Source organism: Rhineura floridana, chromosome 10 (assembly GCF_030035675.1).
Source record: "Rhineura floridana isolate rRhiFlo1 chromosome 10, rRhiFlo1.hap2, whole genome shotgun sequence".
NCBI lineage: Eukaryota > Metazoa > Chordata > Lepidosauria > Squamata > Rhineuridae > Rhineura > Rhineura floridana.
In genome coordinates, this window is record NC_084489.1 from 1,702,779 (window position 1) to 1,721,733 (window position 18,955).

The 18,955-nt window shown below is 42.4% G+C and overlaps 1 protein-coding gene across 4 annotated transcripts in view; it reads right to left on the reverse strand.

Moving 5' to 3' along the window:
* The window catches only part of IGFBP3 (insulin like growth factor binding protein 3), a 72,094-nt gene that overhangs the window by 14,213 nt on the left and 38,926 nt on the right, over positions 1–18,955 (reverse strand). Inside the window, exons 3-4 of one of the 4 annotated variants that reach the window (XM_061587016.1) lie at positions 16,650–16,766; positions 3,049–3,076 (exon numbers count right to left, since the gene is read on the reverse strand). The exons of 1 other annotated variant lie outside the window; for it this stretch is intronic. In XM_061587016.1, the coding sequence (XP_061443000.1) occupies positions 3,049–3,076; positions 16,650–16,766 (145 nt within the window). Of the gene's footprint in view, positions 1–3,048; positions 3,081–16,649; positions 16,767–18,955 lie in introns of all 4 variants that reach the window. 2 more of the 4 variants (XM_061587014.1, XM_061587015.1) reach the window with 2 other exon arrangements.

Consider the following 18,955-nt stretch of genomic DNA (forward strand, 5'->3'; position numbering starts at 1 on the left):
TATGTTAAAATCCCGCCACTCTCAGATCACCCTTCTGCTGCCCAGTTGAGAAGCCCAGATCTAAAGAGTGGCTTGCCACATGTGCCAGGCTGATGATATGTTGGGAGAGCCCCATGGTTGTCATGGTAGCCATGAAGTCCTGAGCAACCATAGACTTAGCAGCCCTGGTGTAAATGTTGATGTCCCCCAGGACCAACAACCTGGGGTTCTTCAAAATCACACCCAGGATGACCTCTCTCAACTCAGGCAGGGAAACCGTTGGGACACTGGGGTGGGTGGTAAACCAACAGAATCCCTAATCTGTCCTGAGTGCCCAGTCCAAGGCACAAACACTCTAGATCATCATTCAAGTGGACAGGAAGTCTGGAGATAGCTGGAAAGTCTTGGCCCATGAATGTCCCAAATGGAGGTTGGCTATTATCAAAGGTGCTGTGGACTTTGAAGAAGCACGAATACAGGGCGAATGGAACAAACGAGCTAAGCGGAAGGCACGTCGAACAAATCCTCATCGCGGCCATCTTCCATCTGGAAACTATGTCCTCACTGTGGGAGGCTGTGTGGATCTAGAATTGGCCTCCAGTCACTTACGGACCCACTGTTAAAGACCTTATCTTGGAAGACAATCTTACTCGGCCACGAGTGATTGCCAATGAATGAATGATAGTGATGCCACTTTCCCGACCCTCAAGCCTGCTTTGATGCGGCACTGAGTAGCCAAGTAGGCACAGCTGAGTGAGACTAACTCCATGCTGTTCACCCATCCAGGTCTTAGTGTTGCATTCAAGCCATGGATAAAGAAGACCTTATATAAAACCAATTTGGTATTCAGTAGCAGCATCTGGAAGCCTGAGAGCTGGCTAATAAAGCAACCACAATTCCTCTGGGTAGAGAAGGAGCCAACCAATTGAGAGAAGGGTTGCCCTTCCTCTCTCACCAAACCTTCCCTTACCCAAGACCAATGCAGTGAGAATCACAGAATCATAGAAGAGTAGAGTCGGAAGGCCATTGAGTCCAACCCACTGCTCAATGCAGGAATCAAACTTAAAGTGTACCCACAGGTGGCTGTCCTATTGCTTCTTGAATGCCTCAAGCATTGAAGAACTCACCACCTCCCTAGGTAATTGGTTCCATTGCCATACCACTCTAACAGTTATGATGTTTTTCCTCATGTTCAGTCTGGCTTCGTGTAACTTGAGCCCATTTTTCTGTGTCCTGCACACTAGGATGATCGAGAAAAGATCCCAGCCCTCCTCTGTGTGACATCCTTTCAAGTACTTGAAGAGTGCTATCATACCACCCTTCAGTTTTCTCTTCACAAGGCTAAACATGCCCAGTTCTTTCAATTCCTCCACATATGGCTTTATTTCTAGTCCCCTGATCATCCTCACTGCCCTCCTCTGAACCTGTTCCAGTTTGTCTGCATCCTTCCTCAAGTGTGGTGTCCAGAACCACTGCATTGGTTTCAAGGTGCTGACTGCTTTATAATCTGCTCCAGAATTTCCCCAGGGATTGATGTCAAGCTGACTGGTCTGTAGTTCCTAGGTTCCTCCTTTTTGCCCTTTTTGAAGAGAGGGACAACATTAGCCCTCCGCCAGTCATCCGGCACTTCACCCATCCTCCAAAGACGGTGGTTCCGAGAGATCTTCAGGCAGTTATGTAGCTCATCAGGCCCTGGAGATCTGAGGTCATTCAAAGTGATTAGGTATTCCTTGACTATTTGCTATCAATCTCAAGCTGCAAACCTGTCCCTTCAGCTTCACATTTTCCAGGAGGGTCAAAGACCCTCTTTTGGGAGAAGACTGAGCCAAAGTAGGAATTAAGCACTTCTGCCTTTTCTTTGTCATCATTTTGCCATCCTCACTGAGTAGCTGTACCACCATTTCTTTTCTCTGTCTTTTACTATGGACGTACCTGAAGAAAGCTTGCTGCTTTGGCATCTCTTGCAACTTCAGCTCATTCTCAGCTTTAGCCTTCCTGACACCATCCCTGCAATTTCGTGCTACCTGTCTGTACTCTTGCTTTGTGGCCTGGCCTTCTTTTCACTTCCTATATGTGTCTTTTTTGTTTCTAGGTCATCTCTAAGCTTTTTGTGAAGCCACGTTGGCTTCATCTGCTATCTTCCATCTTTTTTTCTTGTTGGAATTGTTTGCAATTGTGCCTTTAGAATTTTCTTTTTAGAAACTCCCACCCATCTTGGACTCTTTTTCTCGTTAGGGTTGCTTGCCACTTAACCTTACTTATCATTGTTCTCAGTTTGTCTTCTTTTATCCTCTTGAGTTGAGTGTGGCCACCTGATGCTCAAGGCTTCTCAATTTTTCTTCCAACAGTGCCACCAGCTTGCACTTGTTGCATGTGTACACTATGTTGTTCTCAGGCAAGAAAACAAACATTGCACATACCATGCAGGTCACCACCACTGGAATGTCATTTCTGTCCATAGTATCTATTTTCCTTTTGTTTCTTTTTTGTCCTGTCCTCCTTGAAGGTTGTCAGGAAACAGAATGATCCTCCCAGCACACATAGTTGCTGCTAGTTGCACTTAGCAGTTATCAGGCCACACCACTTCCACTCAAGCTGCTGTGGAGCCCTTTAGCTTGTCTAACCCCCAAGCTCTCCCTGGTTGATCTCGTCTCAGGCACATGGTAAAGGCAAACTAAAGCAAGAACAGAAACGCAGTAAGGCAACACCAGGTCAAATTAACCGAAAATAATTTGGCAAGATAGCCTACCTTGTAACAACACTGGCCCTACACAAGCTTCAGCCATCAGAAGTTGGTGAGGTGGCCCTTGTATCTTCCCTGAAGTGACTTCTCCCCAAAAGGGAGACTCCCTTCAGACTCACTGCTGCTGGGATTGCCACCACCCATGCCAGGCCAAGAACACCTATAGCCACAACTCCCCCAGAAGCCAAGCTCAGGTAGGCTCTCGATCAATCAGTCAACAGGGGCAGGACTGGCTTATCTCTGCCAAACAGTGGTGGGAAAAGGTCAGCTTCTTCAGGAGCAAGAAGAGCAGGCAGCTATAGGATAGGACTGCATGGAAAGCTCACCTCTTCCAGTGGTCATCTTCAGCTGCTTCTGCCTCCAAGAGAAAAAGAAATCAGGCTTTCAGATGCTGAAGGTCTGGGAGTGCAAAAACTGCACAAGCAGTGCAGATGTCACAAAATTGTTGTATTGGTACAGTTGCAGGTAACAATGCTACTGCAACAGCAATAGGTACCCTAACCAGCCACAGTATATCACTGGCACACAAACCCATTACATGGCACCAAAATTGAGAAAAGGGTATTGTGAAGGTGGGATGGAGGGCACAATGGAAACGACTCTTGTATATCAGTTCAAGAGGCTTCCTACATCTCACAACCAGCTACATATTATTAACAGTACTATTTCTCTGTGGCCTTGCATCTCATAGGTCAGCATAGCAGGAGGAACTGGGTCTAAAAGACAGGAGGGCTCATCTCAAATAGCAAACTATATAGTCTGTTTTTCTCATGTCACAGAAGGGCAGGGGAAGTAGACATATTCTTGTTAGCTTTAGACGTATTAAGAGAGAACTCTTAAACATTTCTTGAACACTCCATTTTAGTTATCCAAGAAATGATTAAGTACTTCTTCAGTATTTAATTTTAGACAGAAACAGAGAATCACATGGATGAAAGGAACCAGAAGATCGTGAAGAACAACTCCTGACCCAAAGCAGGATCCTGCACACAGCAATCTTCAACAAATTCACTAACATCACCAAGACCATGGCATGTCATGAACAGAGAACAAGAGTAATCAGAATGCACCAAATCAAGGTGTCTGGCCAAACAGGTAATCCCAATAAGGCAACAGAATACGCTGGGGGAAAAAGACAAACCAACACACACACACACATCCCTGAAACCTAATCACACACCAAAACAAGATATGATGATAATCATGGGGGACTGGAACGCAGAAGTAGGAAACAGAGAAGAACTAGGAACTGTGGGGAAATGGGGCTTAGGAGACAGAAATGAAGCAGGAGAAAGACTTATTGAATTCTGTGAAGCCAATGATCTGTTTCTTGCCAACACATTTTTTGAGCAACCAAAAATACGACTGTACACGTGGACATGACCAGATGGTCAATATTGGAATCAAATCGATTATATAATTGGAAACAGAAGATGGAGAAGTTCCATACTTTCTGCAAAAACAAGACCAGGAGCAGACTGCGGTACAGATCATGAAGTGATTGTATCGAAAATAAGAGTAAAGTTAAAGAAGAACAACAAAGCAATCATAATGCCAAAATACAATTTAAATAACATCCCAGAAGAAAATAAAGATCAAATAAGGAACAGATTTGAGGCTTTAAACTTAGTTGACAGAGAACCAGAAGAACTATGGACTGAAGTCAGGGACATTATCAGGGAAGAATGCAAAAAGACGATACCTCTAGTTAAAAAGAGAGAAAGACCTCAATGGATGACTGAAGAAACTCTTAAAATGGTTAAAGAGAGAAGGAAAGCAAAAGCAAAAGGAGACAGAAACACAGAACCCTAAATGCAACTATACAATGACTAGTACATAGGGACAAAGAAAACTATTACAATAGTTATTGTATAGAAATAGAAAAGGACAACAAAATGTGAAGAACAAGAGCCCTATTCCAAAAGATTAGAGAAATGAAAGGGAAATTTAAACCAAAAGTAGGGATGTTGAATAATCAACAGGGGAACACACTGACTGACCGAGATGAAATAAAAGGAAGATGGAAGCAATACACTAAAGAACTCTATAAAAGAGATGCAAGAGTGACAGATTCATTCACCAAGGAACCGTATGATGAAGAACCAGAAATTTTAGAATGTGAGGTGAAAGCTGCTCTTAAAATTCTTGGAAGAAACAAATCACCAGGAACAGATGGTATACCAATAGAGTTGCTACGAGACTGAATCTGTCCAAATTTTGACAAAAAATTGTCAACAAATATGGAAAACTAAACAATGGCCCACAGACTGGAAGCGTTCAATATATATCCCAATTCCAAAGAAAGGGGATCTCAGAGAATGCAGTAATTGTCGAACTATTGCCTTAATATCCCATTCAAGACTACAGCTGAACATCAAAAAGACTAAAGTAATGACAACAGAAGATTTATGTAACTTTAAAGTTGACAATGAGGACATTGAACTTGTCAAGGATTATCAATACCTTGGCACAGTCATTAACCAAAATGGAGACAATAGTCAAGAAATCAGAAGAAGGCTAGGACTGGGGAGGGCAGCTGTGAGAGAACTAGAAAAGGTCCTCAAATGCAAACATGTATCACTGAACACCAAAGTCAGGATGATTCAGACCATGGTATTCCCGATCTCTATGTATGGATGTGAAGGTTGGACAGTGAAAAGAGAGGATAAGAGAAAAATCAACTCATTTCAAATGTGGTGTTGGAGGAGAGCTTTGCGCATAGCATGGACTGCGAAAAAGACAAATAATTGGGTGTTAGAACAAATTAAACCAGAACTGTCACTAGAAGCTAAAATGATGAAGCTGAGATTATCATACTTTGGACACATCATGAGAAGACATGATTCATTAGAAAAGATAATAATGCTTGAAAAAACAGCAGGGAATAGAAAAAGAGGAAGGTCAAACAAGAGATGGATTGATTCTGTAAAGGAAGCCACAGCCCTGAATGTACAAGATCTGAACAGGGAGTTCATGACAGTTGCTCTTGGAGGTCACTGATTCATAGGGTCGCCATAAGTCGTAATCGACTTGAAGGCACATAACAACAACAACCAATATGAGGCAAAACACTACAGCTGGGTTGAATATGTTCAAATTGTGCTGGGCAGTTCTGAAAAAATGCCTGCCTGGCCTTTTCAATGATGTTTTTCAATATTCTTGTAAAAATATTTAATGAAAATTATGTTGTCCACACCTGCCTTTAGTGAAGAGATCACCTACCATTGCACCATCATCCTGTTCACTGCATGATCACCATGTGATTAATGTGAGAAGGCAGCAGCAGCAGAGGAAAAACAGAATCAAACAAAAGGAAGGGGGAGGAGGCAATACTTGATCCTTCTAATGGTGTTTCATGAAACAAATGTCTACCTCACCAAAACTGCTACTAGTTTCTGTCCAAAAACTGAAACTGGAGAATATTCAGTGCTGCTCTACAAAAGACATCTATGATGTTACCCTGACAAGGAGATGTTATTAATGTTTAAACTCAGAATACCACATTTCTGTGAACAACAGTGGGAGTTTAGTTCATTTCTATTGATAGTTATAATTATACAATAATTTATAGATGCCAAGTTATCTAGTCTGCACATCAATGGTGCTAGGTTTGCATCAAGCCTGAATAATAATGATAATAATAAACTTTAATTTATAGGCCGCCTCTCTAGCCAGTGGCCCCTCCAGGCGGCGTACAATAAAACATGATAAAATACAATAACCAATATAGCCAGTACAGTACAATGCAAAAATTACAGCATTTAGTAGATTGCTCATATTACAGTTCTAGAACTAGTTCACCTTGGAAGTCTCAAAGGTCGTAAAGGCCTGATGGAAAAGCCAAGAATGTGATGGCTTAGAGCAGGGATGGGAAACTTCAGGCCCAGGAGCCAAATGAAGCTGTCCAGGCTTCTCTGTCCAGCTGTCAGGCTTCACCTTAGGCCCAGGGGCCAAATGTGACCCTTCAGGCTTTTCTATTTGGCACTCTGCACTCTCCCCAGACCACATCTTCAAGCCCAGACCCTAACCTTCACCAGCCCTGCTTTGTGCCTTCTTCAAGTGATTTTGCCTGGCTGGAATGTGTCTGTGATCTGTAATAATGCTTCTTGCTTGCCAGGATGGAGGTGTGTGAATTGCGTATGGCTGGAATGTAGCCTAATGCAGAAAAGGAAAAGTCACACCTGTTGCTCCACTTTTGCCTCTGGCTTTGCCCACTATTGGCATGTGCCTCCCCAAAGGTTGCCCACAAGGGAATGCAGCCCTTGTGCTGAAAAAGGTTCCCTACTCCTAGCTTAGTGACAATAAGCAGATGATATTCTCCAATACCCACAGCACTATAGTGGGAAGCAAAACTTCTACCTCTGCCACGTTTTACTAAACCCTCCCTTCTATGTGCATTTCAGCTCCTAAGCTTCCTAAAGCCTGCAGATGTGAGGGCTCAGATGTTCCTCTCTTCCCCCACCTAGTAAACTAGCATGTCATGGAGAAGGGCTATAGCTTAGCCATCTTCTTGGAATATATTTTTCATTGCGGAGGGGTGGGAGGATAACAAAGAATATTTAAGCACTTCAATCCCTACTTGCAGTCTGAAGTTGTACATCCGAGGAATAGGTTTGCAACCTTAGCCGGATCTAGGCCTTTGATACTGCTTTGTCTTAAATGCTGATGGTCTTACCTCTACCTGTGATGTTCATGAGCTTACATGCTGAAGTCTCCTGTAAGATGAAGAAGCTGCCTCAACACGTGGGGCCTTACGGGACTTTATACACAAATCCTTGTAACAAAACTCTTGACACCCAGGCTTCCAGGGGGGGCACACTGACACAGCAAGGCAATGGAAGAAGGGCTTAATCATTTGCCTGCCTACTGCTGTTTTACTACAGCACCCCTTCTTTGAACTGTTCTTCTATCCCGACCTTGACAAAGCTACAGATGTACATTCTCCTCTTTCTAACATATAACATGTATGTCAGCTTTTGCTAAAAAGGAGATAAGGACTGATGTGGGTGGGATGGCCAAGCTGGGAGCAGATGGGACCCTGCAAGAAATGCTCCTCTGCTAAGAAGATAGAGCCCTAAAGGGACATTAGAAAGTGCCAAGAACAGTGACAGACTGCTCAGTGTAGGAGTAAACACAGTCCTTCTGCAGCACAGCTGCTGAATCCCACCCCCACCTTGGCATGAATCCAAGGCTTACGCCAAGATGGAGTAAGGCAACAGGTGCTGCTGCATGGAGCCTACAGCTGAAATTACTGCAACTGATAGCTGTGAGAGACAGCTAGCACTGCGTTCAAGGAATATTTAATCTGTTATTGTTCTCTATATAACTGAAGGCAACAGCCCCAACTGGTAGAAGGTATACTTATTACTGATTAATTTAAATAGAAACTTTTCTTAACTTATTATGCCTTTTGTTGTGAGAGTGGGTAAAAAGATTGTTAAAAATGCTGATAACAGCAGTTATCTTCTCAAGACACTTGTATTTTGGGGGATGAGAAGCGAAGGTTGTGTAGAGAGCGGGTCACCCACCTGGTGCCTCTGGAGACTTTCAGCGGTGCCCCCAGCAGCTGGTCCTGACTCTGAGCTCTCATTAAAAAAAATAAGGTAAGCTTCCAGCCCCCCAAAAAAGAAAGTTACAGAGCAAAATGTGCAGATACCCTTCTCAGCCATTTCTATTCACTAATAGGCAAAAAACCTTGCGGTTTAAGAACGTACCTATAGCCCACAGCTATTTCTATCAAACTTTAAAAAGCAGGGAAATTGGGTGGCTATAGTGAATGCACCAGGGGAGCAGGAGACCTGAACTCCTCTCTGAGATATTGGACTGCCCTACAAATTGGTCAAAATGCAAACACCATTTGGGTTGCTCTTTCACAGTCCAATCCACTTCCTGTATAGCTTGGAAGAATTTGGTAACATGCCTCTGAGCATATGATGAGTGGTGGCAACACCTGCCATCTCCAAAGACAGAGAATTATATTTTTGTATGTTTCTTGGTGTTCTTACTTTGCTTCTTTCCTGTGTTACTAATGTTCCTACAGAGAATCTAATCTAGAAAATTTTATTTCCCTCATTATTCACCCAAGAAATCTGTGTCAAATTTATTTTTATTAATTTCAAAGCCTTTTTATTGGTCAACAATAGTGGTGAAGACAGCCTTTTGTGTTTCAAATTGGAGGTTATGTTCTATTTCTATTTTGGGTGCATTAACAGTTGAATCTGAAAGTGCAGTTTGATGTAAAATCAGACTGATTACAATATGTTGCTACTTAAAGCAATGACTGTCGGAAAAAACAAACTTGGCCTGCCCAAGATGCATGTTTTCACCCTGCTATGCTTAAACTACTCCACTTAAGGAAAGGTGGACAAGGTCAATTAAAAACACAGAGTACATCTAGAGTTTTGCTAGAATATATTTCACCTCCCACTGGTTTATCTTGTGCAAATTGAGACACTCCTGAGGTCCACTGGAGATTATTCTGCAGAAATGTCAGTACCAGTTTTTTTAGTGTAAATTTTGCAAAGTGTTGCTGTACTTCACATATTCACAGAAATAGAAACAAAAGAATATGATTTCCTATAGGAAACTTCACTAAAATTGCAAAGTAAAGTGACCATCTGAACTGTCTTAATAATGTTCCTTCCTCCCTGCTAAAAGATCAGCACAGAACATGTCTTCTTTCTATTATTTGGGCTGATTGCAGGTGTTGCCACCACTCACCATATGCTCAGAGGCACATGTTACCAAATTCTTCCAAGCTACACAGGAAGTGGATTGGACTGTGAAAGACCAACCCAAATGGTGTTTGCATTTTGACCAATTTGTAGGGCAGTACAATATCTCAGAGAGGAGGTCAGGTCTCCTGCTACCCTGGTGCATTCACTATAGCTGTGCAATTTCCCTGCTTTTTAAAGTTTGATAGAAATATCTGTGGGCTCTAGGTACGTTCTTAAACCACAAGGTTTTTTTTGCCTATTAGTGAATTTCCCTGCTTTTTAATCCGGGAGGTAAGAAATGGGATCCTGTCCAAGTTTGCTGAGAATGGATTGATCATTTGCATGCTTATTGAGTTCAGTGGGATTTACTCCCTTGCAATTATGATTAAGATAGGTGAAGCTGACCACAGAGGATGAGGAGGGGAGAAGGATGAAGAGGAGGGAGGGGAGGAAATGCAGAGGGGACGACTGGGATGGAAGCAGGCAGGAGGGGGAGGGGGACAGGTTTGATCATTTGCACATTTATTGAATTCAGTGTGATATACTCCCATGCAATCAAGCTTAGGATAGGTAAAAATGACTGAGGAGGGAGGGAGGGCTGCAGTGGGCAGGGGAGGAGGAAGAAGGAAGAGGGGAGGAGGAAGGCAGAGGAGGGGAAGGAGGGAGAAAGCAGGTCATAGAATCATAGAATAATAGATATGGAAGGGGCCTATAAGGCCATCTAGTCCAACCCCCTGCTCAATGCAGGAATCCAAAGCAAAGCATTCCCGACAGAAGGCTGTCCAGCTGCCTCTTGAATGCCTCCAGTGTCGGAGAGCCCGCTACCTCTCTAGGTAATTGGTAGTCTGATCATTTACATGCTTATTGAGTTTAATCGGATTTACTCCTATGCAATCATGGTTAGGATAGGAAAAACTGACCATGGGGGAGGAAGGGGGGAAGGGGAAGGAGCGTATTGGAGGGGGCAAAGGAAGGGGGAGGGGGGGCAGGTTTGATCATCTGCATGCTTATAGAGTTCAATGGTATTTACTGCCGTGCAATCACGCTTAAGTTAGGTAAAACTGATCAAGGGGAGGAGGGGGAGGAAGGGGAATAGGAAGGAGGGGATGGTTAGGGAGGGGCAAAGGAAGGGGGAGGGAAGGGGCAAGAGGGAGGGGATAGGAGGGAGAAGAAGGGAGGGTGGGTTTGATCATTTGCATACTTTTTGAGTTCAGTGGGATTTATGTCTGTGCAATCATGTTTTAAAATGGAGACAGACTGCCTTCAAGTCAATCCCGACTTATGTTGACCTATGAATAGGGTTTTCATGGTAAATGGTATTCAGAAGTGGTTTTACCATTGCCTTCCTCTGAGGCTGAGAGGCAGTGACTGGCCCAAGGTCACCCAGTGAGCTTCATGGCTGTGTGGGGATTTGAACCCTGGTCTCCCAGGTTGTAGTACATCACTGACCCAGGGGAGGGGCAGGGAGGTGAGGGGAGGAGATTGATTGGGTAGGCACCGGGCAGGGGGGAAAACCCTTTCCTTTCCAAAAGGAAAACACTGTGAACAGTATCACTGCTTTTCAGCATTTCCCCACTTTTTTATTCTACAGCAGGCACATGTATCCTCCCACTCAAATTTAAACCAAAGCTTTCCCTGGCCACATCCACACCAGGCCTTTATTTCATTTTGGACAGCCATGGCTTCTCCCAAAGAATCCTAGGAAGTGTAGTTAGTGGAGGGTGCTGAGAGTTGCTAGGAGATGCCCTGTTTCTCTCACAGACCTTCAGTCAGAGTGGCTGACTGTTAAACCAGTCTGGTCACTGGAGCTCTGTCAGGAGAATAGGAGTCTCCTCTCAGCACCCTTCACAAACTACACTACCCAGGATTCTTTAGGGGAAGCCATGACTTCCTCCAGTGAAATCAAAGTCTGGTGTGGGTGTGGCCCTCTGATTAGGCAAGCCCAGCAGCTATGAGTCAGGCTTGTAGAACTCTGCCTGCCCTTATCATTAGCTTCCAGCCAAAATTAATTAAAAGTCAGCCAGGCATTTTTTTAACTTTTAAACTGCAGAAGATGAAGGACAGAGTATGAGGCAACGTCAGTATTAGGATTACAGGTACTCTGTGAACATGGCTGATTTTTAATTAATTTCAACCAGTTATGAGAACTCAGAGAAAAAAGTCCAAAAGGGCTCTGGGTTTTTTTTTCTCTTTTTAGACTTTGAACTCTCTATTCTCTCTGACTGTTTTGTGTATCGCTATGAAAATTGAGAGGGTTGTTAAGCAAGTGTTTCTGAGTTCAGGACTATAAGTTTGGTAAGGTTTTGTTTTCAAATGAGCTTATGGGAAGCATCAGAATGGCATGGGGGGTATTTTCAATTTAACATTGCAGAATGTGAAAAATCCATGCTGGCTATAGTATACAGCCACTCTTATGGCTGTATAATTAAAAGAGCCAGCCTGGCTGCTCTGTCCTATCAGCACTTTTAGCCAATGAGTGAAGTCAGAGCTGTGACTGATCAGTGAGATTTTTGGACAATAGGAATCCCTGGCTCTTAAAGAACTTCTGCTTTGCCTTCCCTTTTAGAACACTTTTCCTGCTTCAGTATTTTTTTCTAGTCCTTGGAATTTCCATAGTTTGCCCTTCCTTTTTCACTAGCAACCAGTTTGCATCTTTCCTGTGGTGGCTCCATTTGAGATCAGGTAATCCCTAGAAATTATTCTCTGCAAATACTACTACACAATAAGTGTGGGTGAATGTTAAAGAATCCCCTTGCCCCCAAAAGGCAAATGTATAAACTTTGCAAAGAGGCTCATGTCTCCTGAGCTGCAGGACTCATTAAGAATTCACTTTATTGTTAACCTACAGTACAATGGTATACATATCTGCTCACAAGAGTTTTATTATTGTTGTTTTCCCCACTGTGTTACCCTTCCTGCTTCTTCCTTACCACTTCGTTCCTCAGCTGCAGTGGGTTTTTTTGCCTCTCTAGGAACCAGTATTCACTGGCTTTAACCCCTTCAGTACTTATGTTCAGTGAAATCATTATATCGCACATTACAACATAATATTACTAGGACAGCTTAACTACAGTCAGAGCTTGGAAGTAACTCGTTATTTTTAACAAGTTACTTGTAATTAGTTACAATTTTAGATAACGAGTGGGTAATTCCATTACATTTGGCAAGTAACGGAACGACTAGTAATTTCCCTACTTTTCAGCTGCAACTTTAACGTTTCCACGTTAGGTTGGATGTTACTTGGGGGCGGGAACAAGGGGAAGTCAGCTCCTGGCTGTGATTGGTTAACACAAGACATGTGCCTCACACTGATTGGACCTCTGCGCAGACTCTCTCTTCCCTCGTGATCTGTGTTAGGAAGCACGAGGGAAGAGGTGAATAGGCAGGGGGGGCCTGCTAGCGTCTGACTCTGAGAGGAAAAAATGGACACCGGAGGACAAAGCCAGGGCAAGGACAAGAAGAAGAAGGCAGGAGCAGAATGGCGAAGAGCTGTGGAGGTGAGTGACGATGATTTGTGTGTGTGTGTGTGCTCCGGTGTGTGTGTTTTTGGCTGGAGTCTCTGGTTTTGGGGGGCCTCCGGCTCTCTGGCTGCCACCCCTTACTCTCCGGACTCTCAGCTTCAATTAAAAAAAAAGTAAGTTTCCAGGTGGTCTAATTCCCAAGATATACACCAAAACGTCAACTGCCCCCCCACACAACTTTTTTTTAAACAGATCCATGCTCTAGCTACAGCTCCCATCAGCCCAATCCAGTGGCCATGCTGGCTGGGGCTGAAGGGAGTTGTAGTTCAAAAAAGTAACTTTTCCAAGCTCTGGTTCAATGCATACCAAAACCTCAGAATTAATTAGTTTTTACTACAGTCTGAACTTTTTATGACTAAATTCCATAGAACTGGACACAGCACTCAAGATGAGGCCTAACCAGTGCTGAACAGAGGGGAACTAATACTTCACATGATTTGGAACCTATACTTCTGTTAATGCAGCCTGATATAGCATTTGCCTTTTTTGCAGCCACATCACGCTGTTGGCTCATATTCAGCTTCTAATCAACAACAATTCCAAGATTCTTCTTGCATGTCGTACTGCTGAGCCAAGTATCCCCCATCTTATAACTGTGCATTTGGTTTCTTTTTCCTAAGTGTAGAACTTTGCATTTATCCCTGTTGAATTTCATTCTGTTGTTTTCAACCCAATGCTCCAGCCTATCAAGCTCCCTTTGAAGGAAGGAGATGACTTAGAAGATGACTTCTTTAACTTTCTGCCCCAGGGCAAGAAGTCAGCAGTGGACACTGCTGAGGAGGAACTGGTGAGGTACCTGAGGTCTCCCAGCAGGGAAGTGTCATCACTCCATGGCTTTCCACGTGTGCTGCGGTGTTTTTTGCAGCACAACACAGGCATGCCTTCAAGTGCCACAGTAGAACGCCTGTTCAGTACTGGTGGCAACGTAATGACTGTAAAAAGACATTCCTTGTCTGACATGCTCTTTGAGCATCTTGTTCTTTTGAGACATAACAGAAACATATTATAAAAGCATTTCAAGTGTAAAATTTGATTTCAAGAGTTGGGGTATCTTCATTGCTTGGGGGGATGTGAGATTCTGTTATGCCATTATGTTAATCTTATGGATAAAATTTTTTATTCTACTACCCCCTGTGTGTGTGTGTGTTTATTTTTAATATTGTTTTAGGCTTCTTAGATGTGCAGCAGCCAAGGCCAGCACCTTGTAGGAGTTTTTTTAAAAAAGTAACTGAAATGTAATTGTAGTGATTACTTTTGAGAAAAAGTAAAGCAATCAGTTACTTTCAGAGCAATTGTAATTGTAACGGTAATTACTACTTTTTTGGGCCAAGTAATTGTAACTGTAATTTATTATTTTTTAAAAGTAATCTTCCAAGCTCTGACTACAGTGGACCAGGCATTGGTAATTTCAAGACTGGATTACTGTAATGCACTCCCTTGGGCTTTGTCTGGAAGCTGAAGTTAGTGCAGACTGTTGCAGCATGATTGCTGGTAGGAGACCCTATCAGCATACTCAGGGCTGGCCCCAGACATGCCGGGGCCCTTGGGCACAAGCCTGCCCCAGGCCCCCGGCGCTCCCCTTCCGAGATTTGTGGCAGGATCACTGCTGCGGATTACACGGCGAAAGCTTCGGAGCCCCTGCTATTCTCTTGCTTAACTTACCTTTCTCGGCTGTTGTGCGGCTGCCCTTAACCAATGGACATGCCATCAGCCAAGATGGCGGCAGAGACTTCAGCCCCTTAGGGAAACCTTGGCAGCCATCTTGGTTAAGGGCAGGACTGCATGCGCAACCACACCACAGCCAAGCAATGTAGGTTAAGCAAGGGAATGGCAGGGGCTCCGAAGCTCTCGCCATGCAATCTGAGGCAGCAATCTTGCCATGAATAGTGCAAGGGGAGTGGAGTGGCGCCTCAGGGGCCCACCTAGCTGCCCTTTAGAACTGGCCCTGAGCATATCACATCTCTGCTCAAAAATCTATACCGGCTACTGATTTGTTACTTGACCAAATTCAAGGTGTTACTATTACTATATAAAACCCTCAACAGCTTGGGACCAGTTTAATTGAAGAATAGTATTTTTTATTTATTTTATTTTATTTATATACCGCCCTAAGCCCAAGGGCACTCTGGGCGGTGTACATAACAATAAAACAATCAAAAAATATATAAATACAATGGAATCAAACCAAACAGACGTAAACAAAAATAATCAAACCAGCAGCAAGATACATCAATAAATATTAGTAGTACGCGTTAAAATGCCTGGGAATATAAAAAGGTTTTCACCTGGCGCCGAAAAGATAGCAGCGTCGGCGCCAGGCACACCTCATCAGGCAGACCATTCCACAGTGTTACCCTGTGTGCATTCACTCGGCCACTTCAATGTACATAACTGGCACTTTCATAATGTTCATTCTGCACTTGCAAGGAACTGCTGTTTTAGCGTGGCAGCAAATATTCTCTGGAACCCCCTGCCAGTTAATATTAGACAGGAGCCTTCATGTACATTTTTGATGCCTGCTAAAAATGTTTTGTTTAGGCAAGCCTATCCAGATAAGTAATAGGACGTGACTGGTGGTGCTGCCTAGCAGGGGGATCTGGTGAGATCTGTGCTAGAGCGGGGAGAGAAACCATAAAAAGGGACAGTCCGGACTGGTGGAGTACCTGGTGGTGCCTAGTGACAGGCAGTAACCACGAGCAGGTAGGAACCTGACAGGGAGAGCCAGGGAAGGGCGTCACAGGAGTATATTCCATAACTGGAGTGTCGCCATTGAGAAGGCCCTCTCCGGTGTCACCACTTAATAGATGTGAATTGACTAGAGCAGTGAAGAGATCTTCCCATGCTGATCTTAACAAATGGACAGGTTGATATGGGAAGAAGCGCTCTTTCAAGTATGTAAGTGGTTGTATAACAGTTGTCATTGAATGAAAATTCAGCAGTGTCCTAATTCAAATAAGTATGAATGAGCATAGCATATGTAGACAAATTAATATAGACAAAAGTGCAAAACTAAAAAATAAAGTAGTAAATTAACCAAAGTTTACAAGCTATGCTATTTAGTGGCACTGTTAATGTGTAGCAGTTCAGTCTGAATTTAACAAAAGCGTGGGTAGCTTTGGTGATCTGCATTGTCAAGAAACTTCACAAATCTCAGATGGAAAACTGCTTGAGAAGCTAGCATTACTATGAAGTAAATGCTGAGTGCGTATCACTTTCATTATGACATGTCCCAGATTTTGGAAGCAGTCCTCTGTAAAGGATAGATATGTGGAGTTACTCAAGTTGCTGCCTGTAACATGACCCAACTCAATTCTTCTAGGAACCCTCAAGTAGCTATTTACAATTCAAAGCATTGATCTATTACAGTCATATTTTGGTTTTGCTTAGGTTTTTTTCTTTTCTTTTCACAGAGTTCCTTCTTTTTTTAATCTGAAGGGCACTGGAAACTAGGGTCAACTCATCTGTGACTTAAGTATGAGATTTCTTCAATTTAATCTGTTTTCATGAACGACAGCAAACAATAACATCAACCACACCTGACATGCTGAATTGGAGCTAGGCCAACAGATGCCCCAAACTGTTGTATTCAATTAAAATGGCATGGTCTGAACTTTAATTATTTGTAGTTTAGTGATGATTACACTGGAAGGAAAGAAAGGAAAATGGAACTGACTAAGAAATTTAACTCACCTGTTTTTTCTTATAGAATCCCTTGTCACAATTTGGGATATGTAATCCTCTTGGATTTAGGACATTCAGAATCTTTAGGTTATTTAATGTGTCTTCCATTTCTCTTCGACAAGGACCCTGCCAATTATAATTATTATTTATTTTACAAATCAGAAAATCCTTACATACCGATATTCTTAGTGGTCTAATTTATACCATGGCAAACATTTGCATTAAGATGAAGATGTTAATTTTGAATAAAATAGCAAAAACACTAAAGACCTAGAGAAAGTGGTAACAGAGGACATTTCCTAAGCTGAAGGTTTCTTGAATATTAAAAATCCAGTTTTGCCCTCACACAAAGGTAGTTGGACTCACACAAAGGTAGTTGGCTGCAGAGGAAGGCTCTGAAGGGGAGCCTCACCACCAGCCTCTGGTTGAAATGGACGAGGAAGAGTGCTGCCTTTGAGGGTGGCGAGAAGAGAGCGACCCACTTTTGCTGCTAGACTCTCCTTCATGTTCTTGAACGGACAGATGGGCTGGTGTTCAAGGTGCAGAGCTGGCCAGGCAGGAATCTCCCCCAAAGTGTTATTTTTTTTAAAGTGTTTTTAAAATTGTATATTTGTTTTTAATGTTTTTAATTGTTGTAAACTGCCCACAGAGCTTCGGCTGTGGGGCAGTATACAAATGTAATAAATAATAATAATAAAATAATAATATGTGCATATGAAGAATTTGGCTGTACTACTATTTTAAATAGTAGTTTTTAACCTACATTTTTTTAAAAAATTGTCCCCAGGCCAACTGTACCTATGTATATAGATATAGCAATTTATACAGATATCAAATAAGCTGCAATCTCACTGTACAGATGTTTGGCAGTGAGAGGTAGGAGACATCTAAATCCAGCCCCACTCCCTCTTCTGAACAGCTGATTACTGCAAAGGTAGTTTATTTGACAGAGCTATGTATGTAAAGCGTGGCTGTGGATCATCAGCCTTAGGAATTAAACTGTTAAACAACACCAATTTGGGTGTGCAACTTCCCATCCAGTTAATTTAAGGAAATTTATTTATTTATTATTTGATTTATATCCCACCCTTCCTCCCAGTAGGAGCCCAGGGCAGCAAGCTCATGGAAGGAAAGTATCCAGTCCCCTCTTCCACCCTGCAGCCACCTGTGATTCTTGAAAAGCCTCTCCGGAGGGTGTGTAGTGGGCCTCCTGAATGATATGGGATAGGGTGTGGGGGCTGCTGGGGAGAAAGATGGAAGGAAACATTCCTTCTGTGAACTTCCTTAAGTTAATTTATCTTATAATCCAACCCCGATTTGGGGCACTTCCCCACTCCCCCATCAGCCTCCCATGCCCCAGCCTATGTTGGTTAGCAGGGTCTCCTGTCCCTCTGGAGAGGTTTTAGGGGGGAACACATGGCTGCAGGAGGAATAGGACATGCATTGCCTTAATTTATCCTGTTTTAAGATCCTATATTTTAAACCACAATATGGACATTTTATTTACAGAGGCATTTAAAATACATCTGTTGATCTTGTTTGATCTGGCAGCCGGTAATTTTGGACTATTATTTACTTCTCAATGTTTTTTATTTTATATAAATAAATATTTTATTATTTTATAATACACAACTACATACATTTGAAAGAAGTTTAGTACGGTTCTAACTGCAGTTAGTTTAATTGAATTAATATTCAAAATGACGTTGTTTAAATTTAAAATCAAGTTGTCATGTGCTTTTGCACTGCAATTTTACCAAGTGCTACTTTAACAACAGTTGAAGTTTAACAACATACAAAAAGTATCTTCTTTCTTCTTTAGCAGGGACACAAGGGACAAAATTATCTGTTCTGCAAAGCTTTGCAATATGAAAAAGACGTACTAATGAGCATGTTGGATTTTATGTAAGATTAAGATTAACTGTTAGAATCTGAAGTTCAAAATCAACCGTAACAGATGCAACTGTGTCTTACAGAAAGTTAGGGTATGTGGTCATTAAAATTCCAATTTATGCAAAACAATTTTAAAAAAAAATTTAAAAAAGTTTTTTAATACATACAATAACAAACACATAATTCGTACAAATAAAATTTTAAAGAGACAGGAAGAGTATCTCCTGAATCAAAAGTGCCTAAGTCTTAAGTCCATACTCATGAATGAATACAAACATTGCTGCTATAGTGCTTTTTATATAAACTGCTGGTACTCTTGCTTGTAGGCTTGACGATAAGATACTCCAAGAAAAAATATGCCATTTAGATAAGGATCTCAGTAAAAAACATCAGGAATTGAAAGAAGTCAAACTTCTAAAATT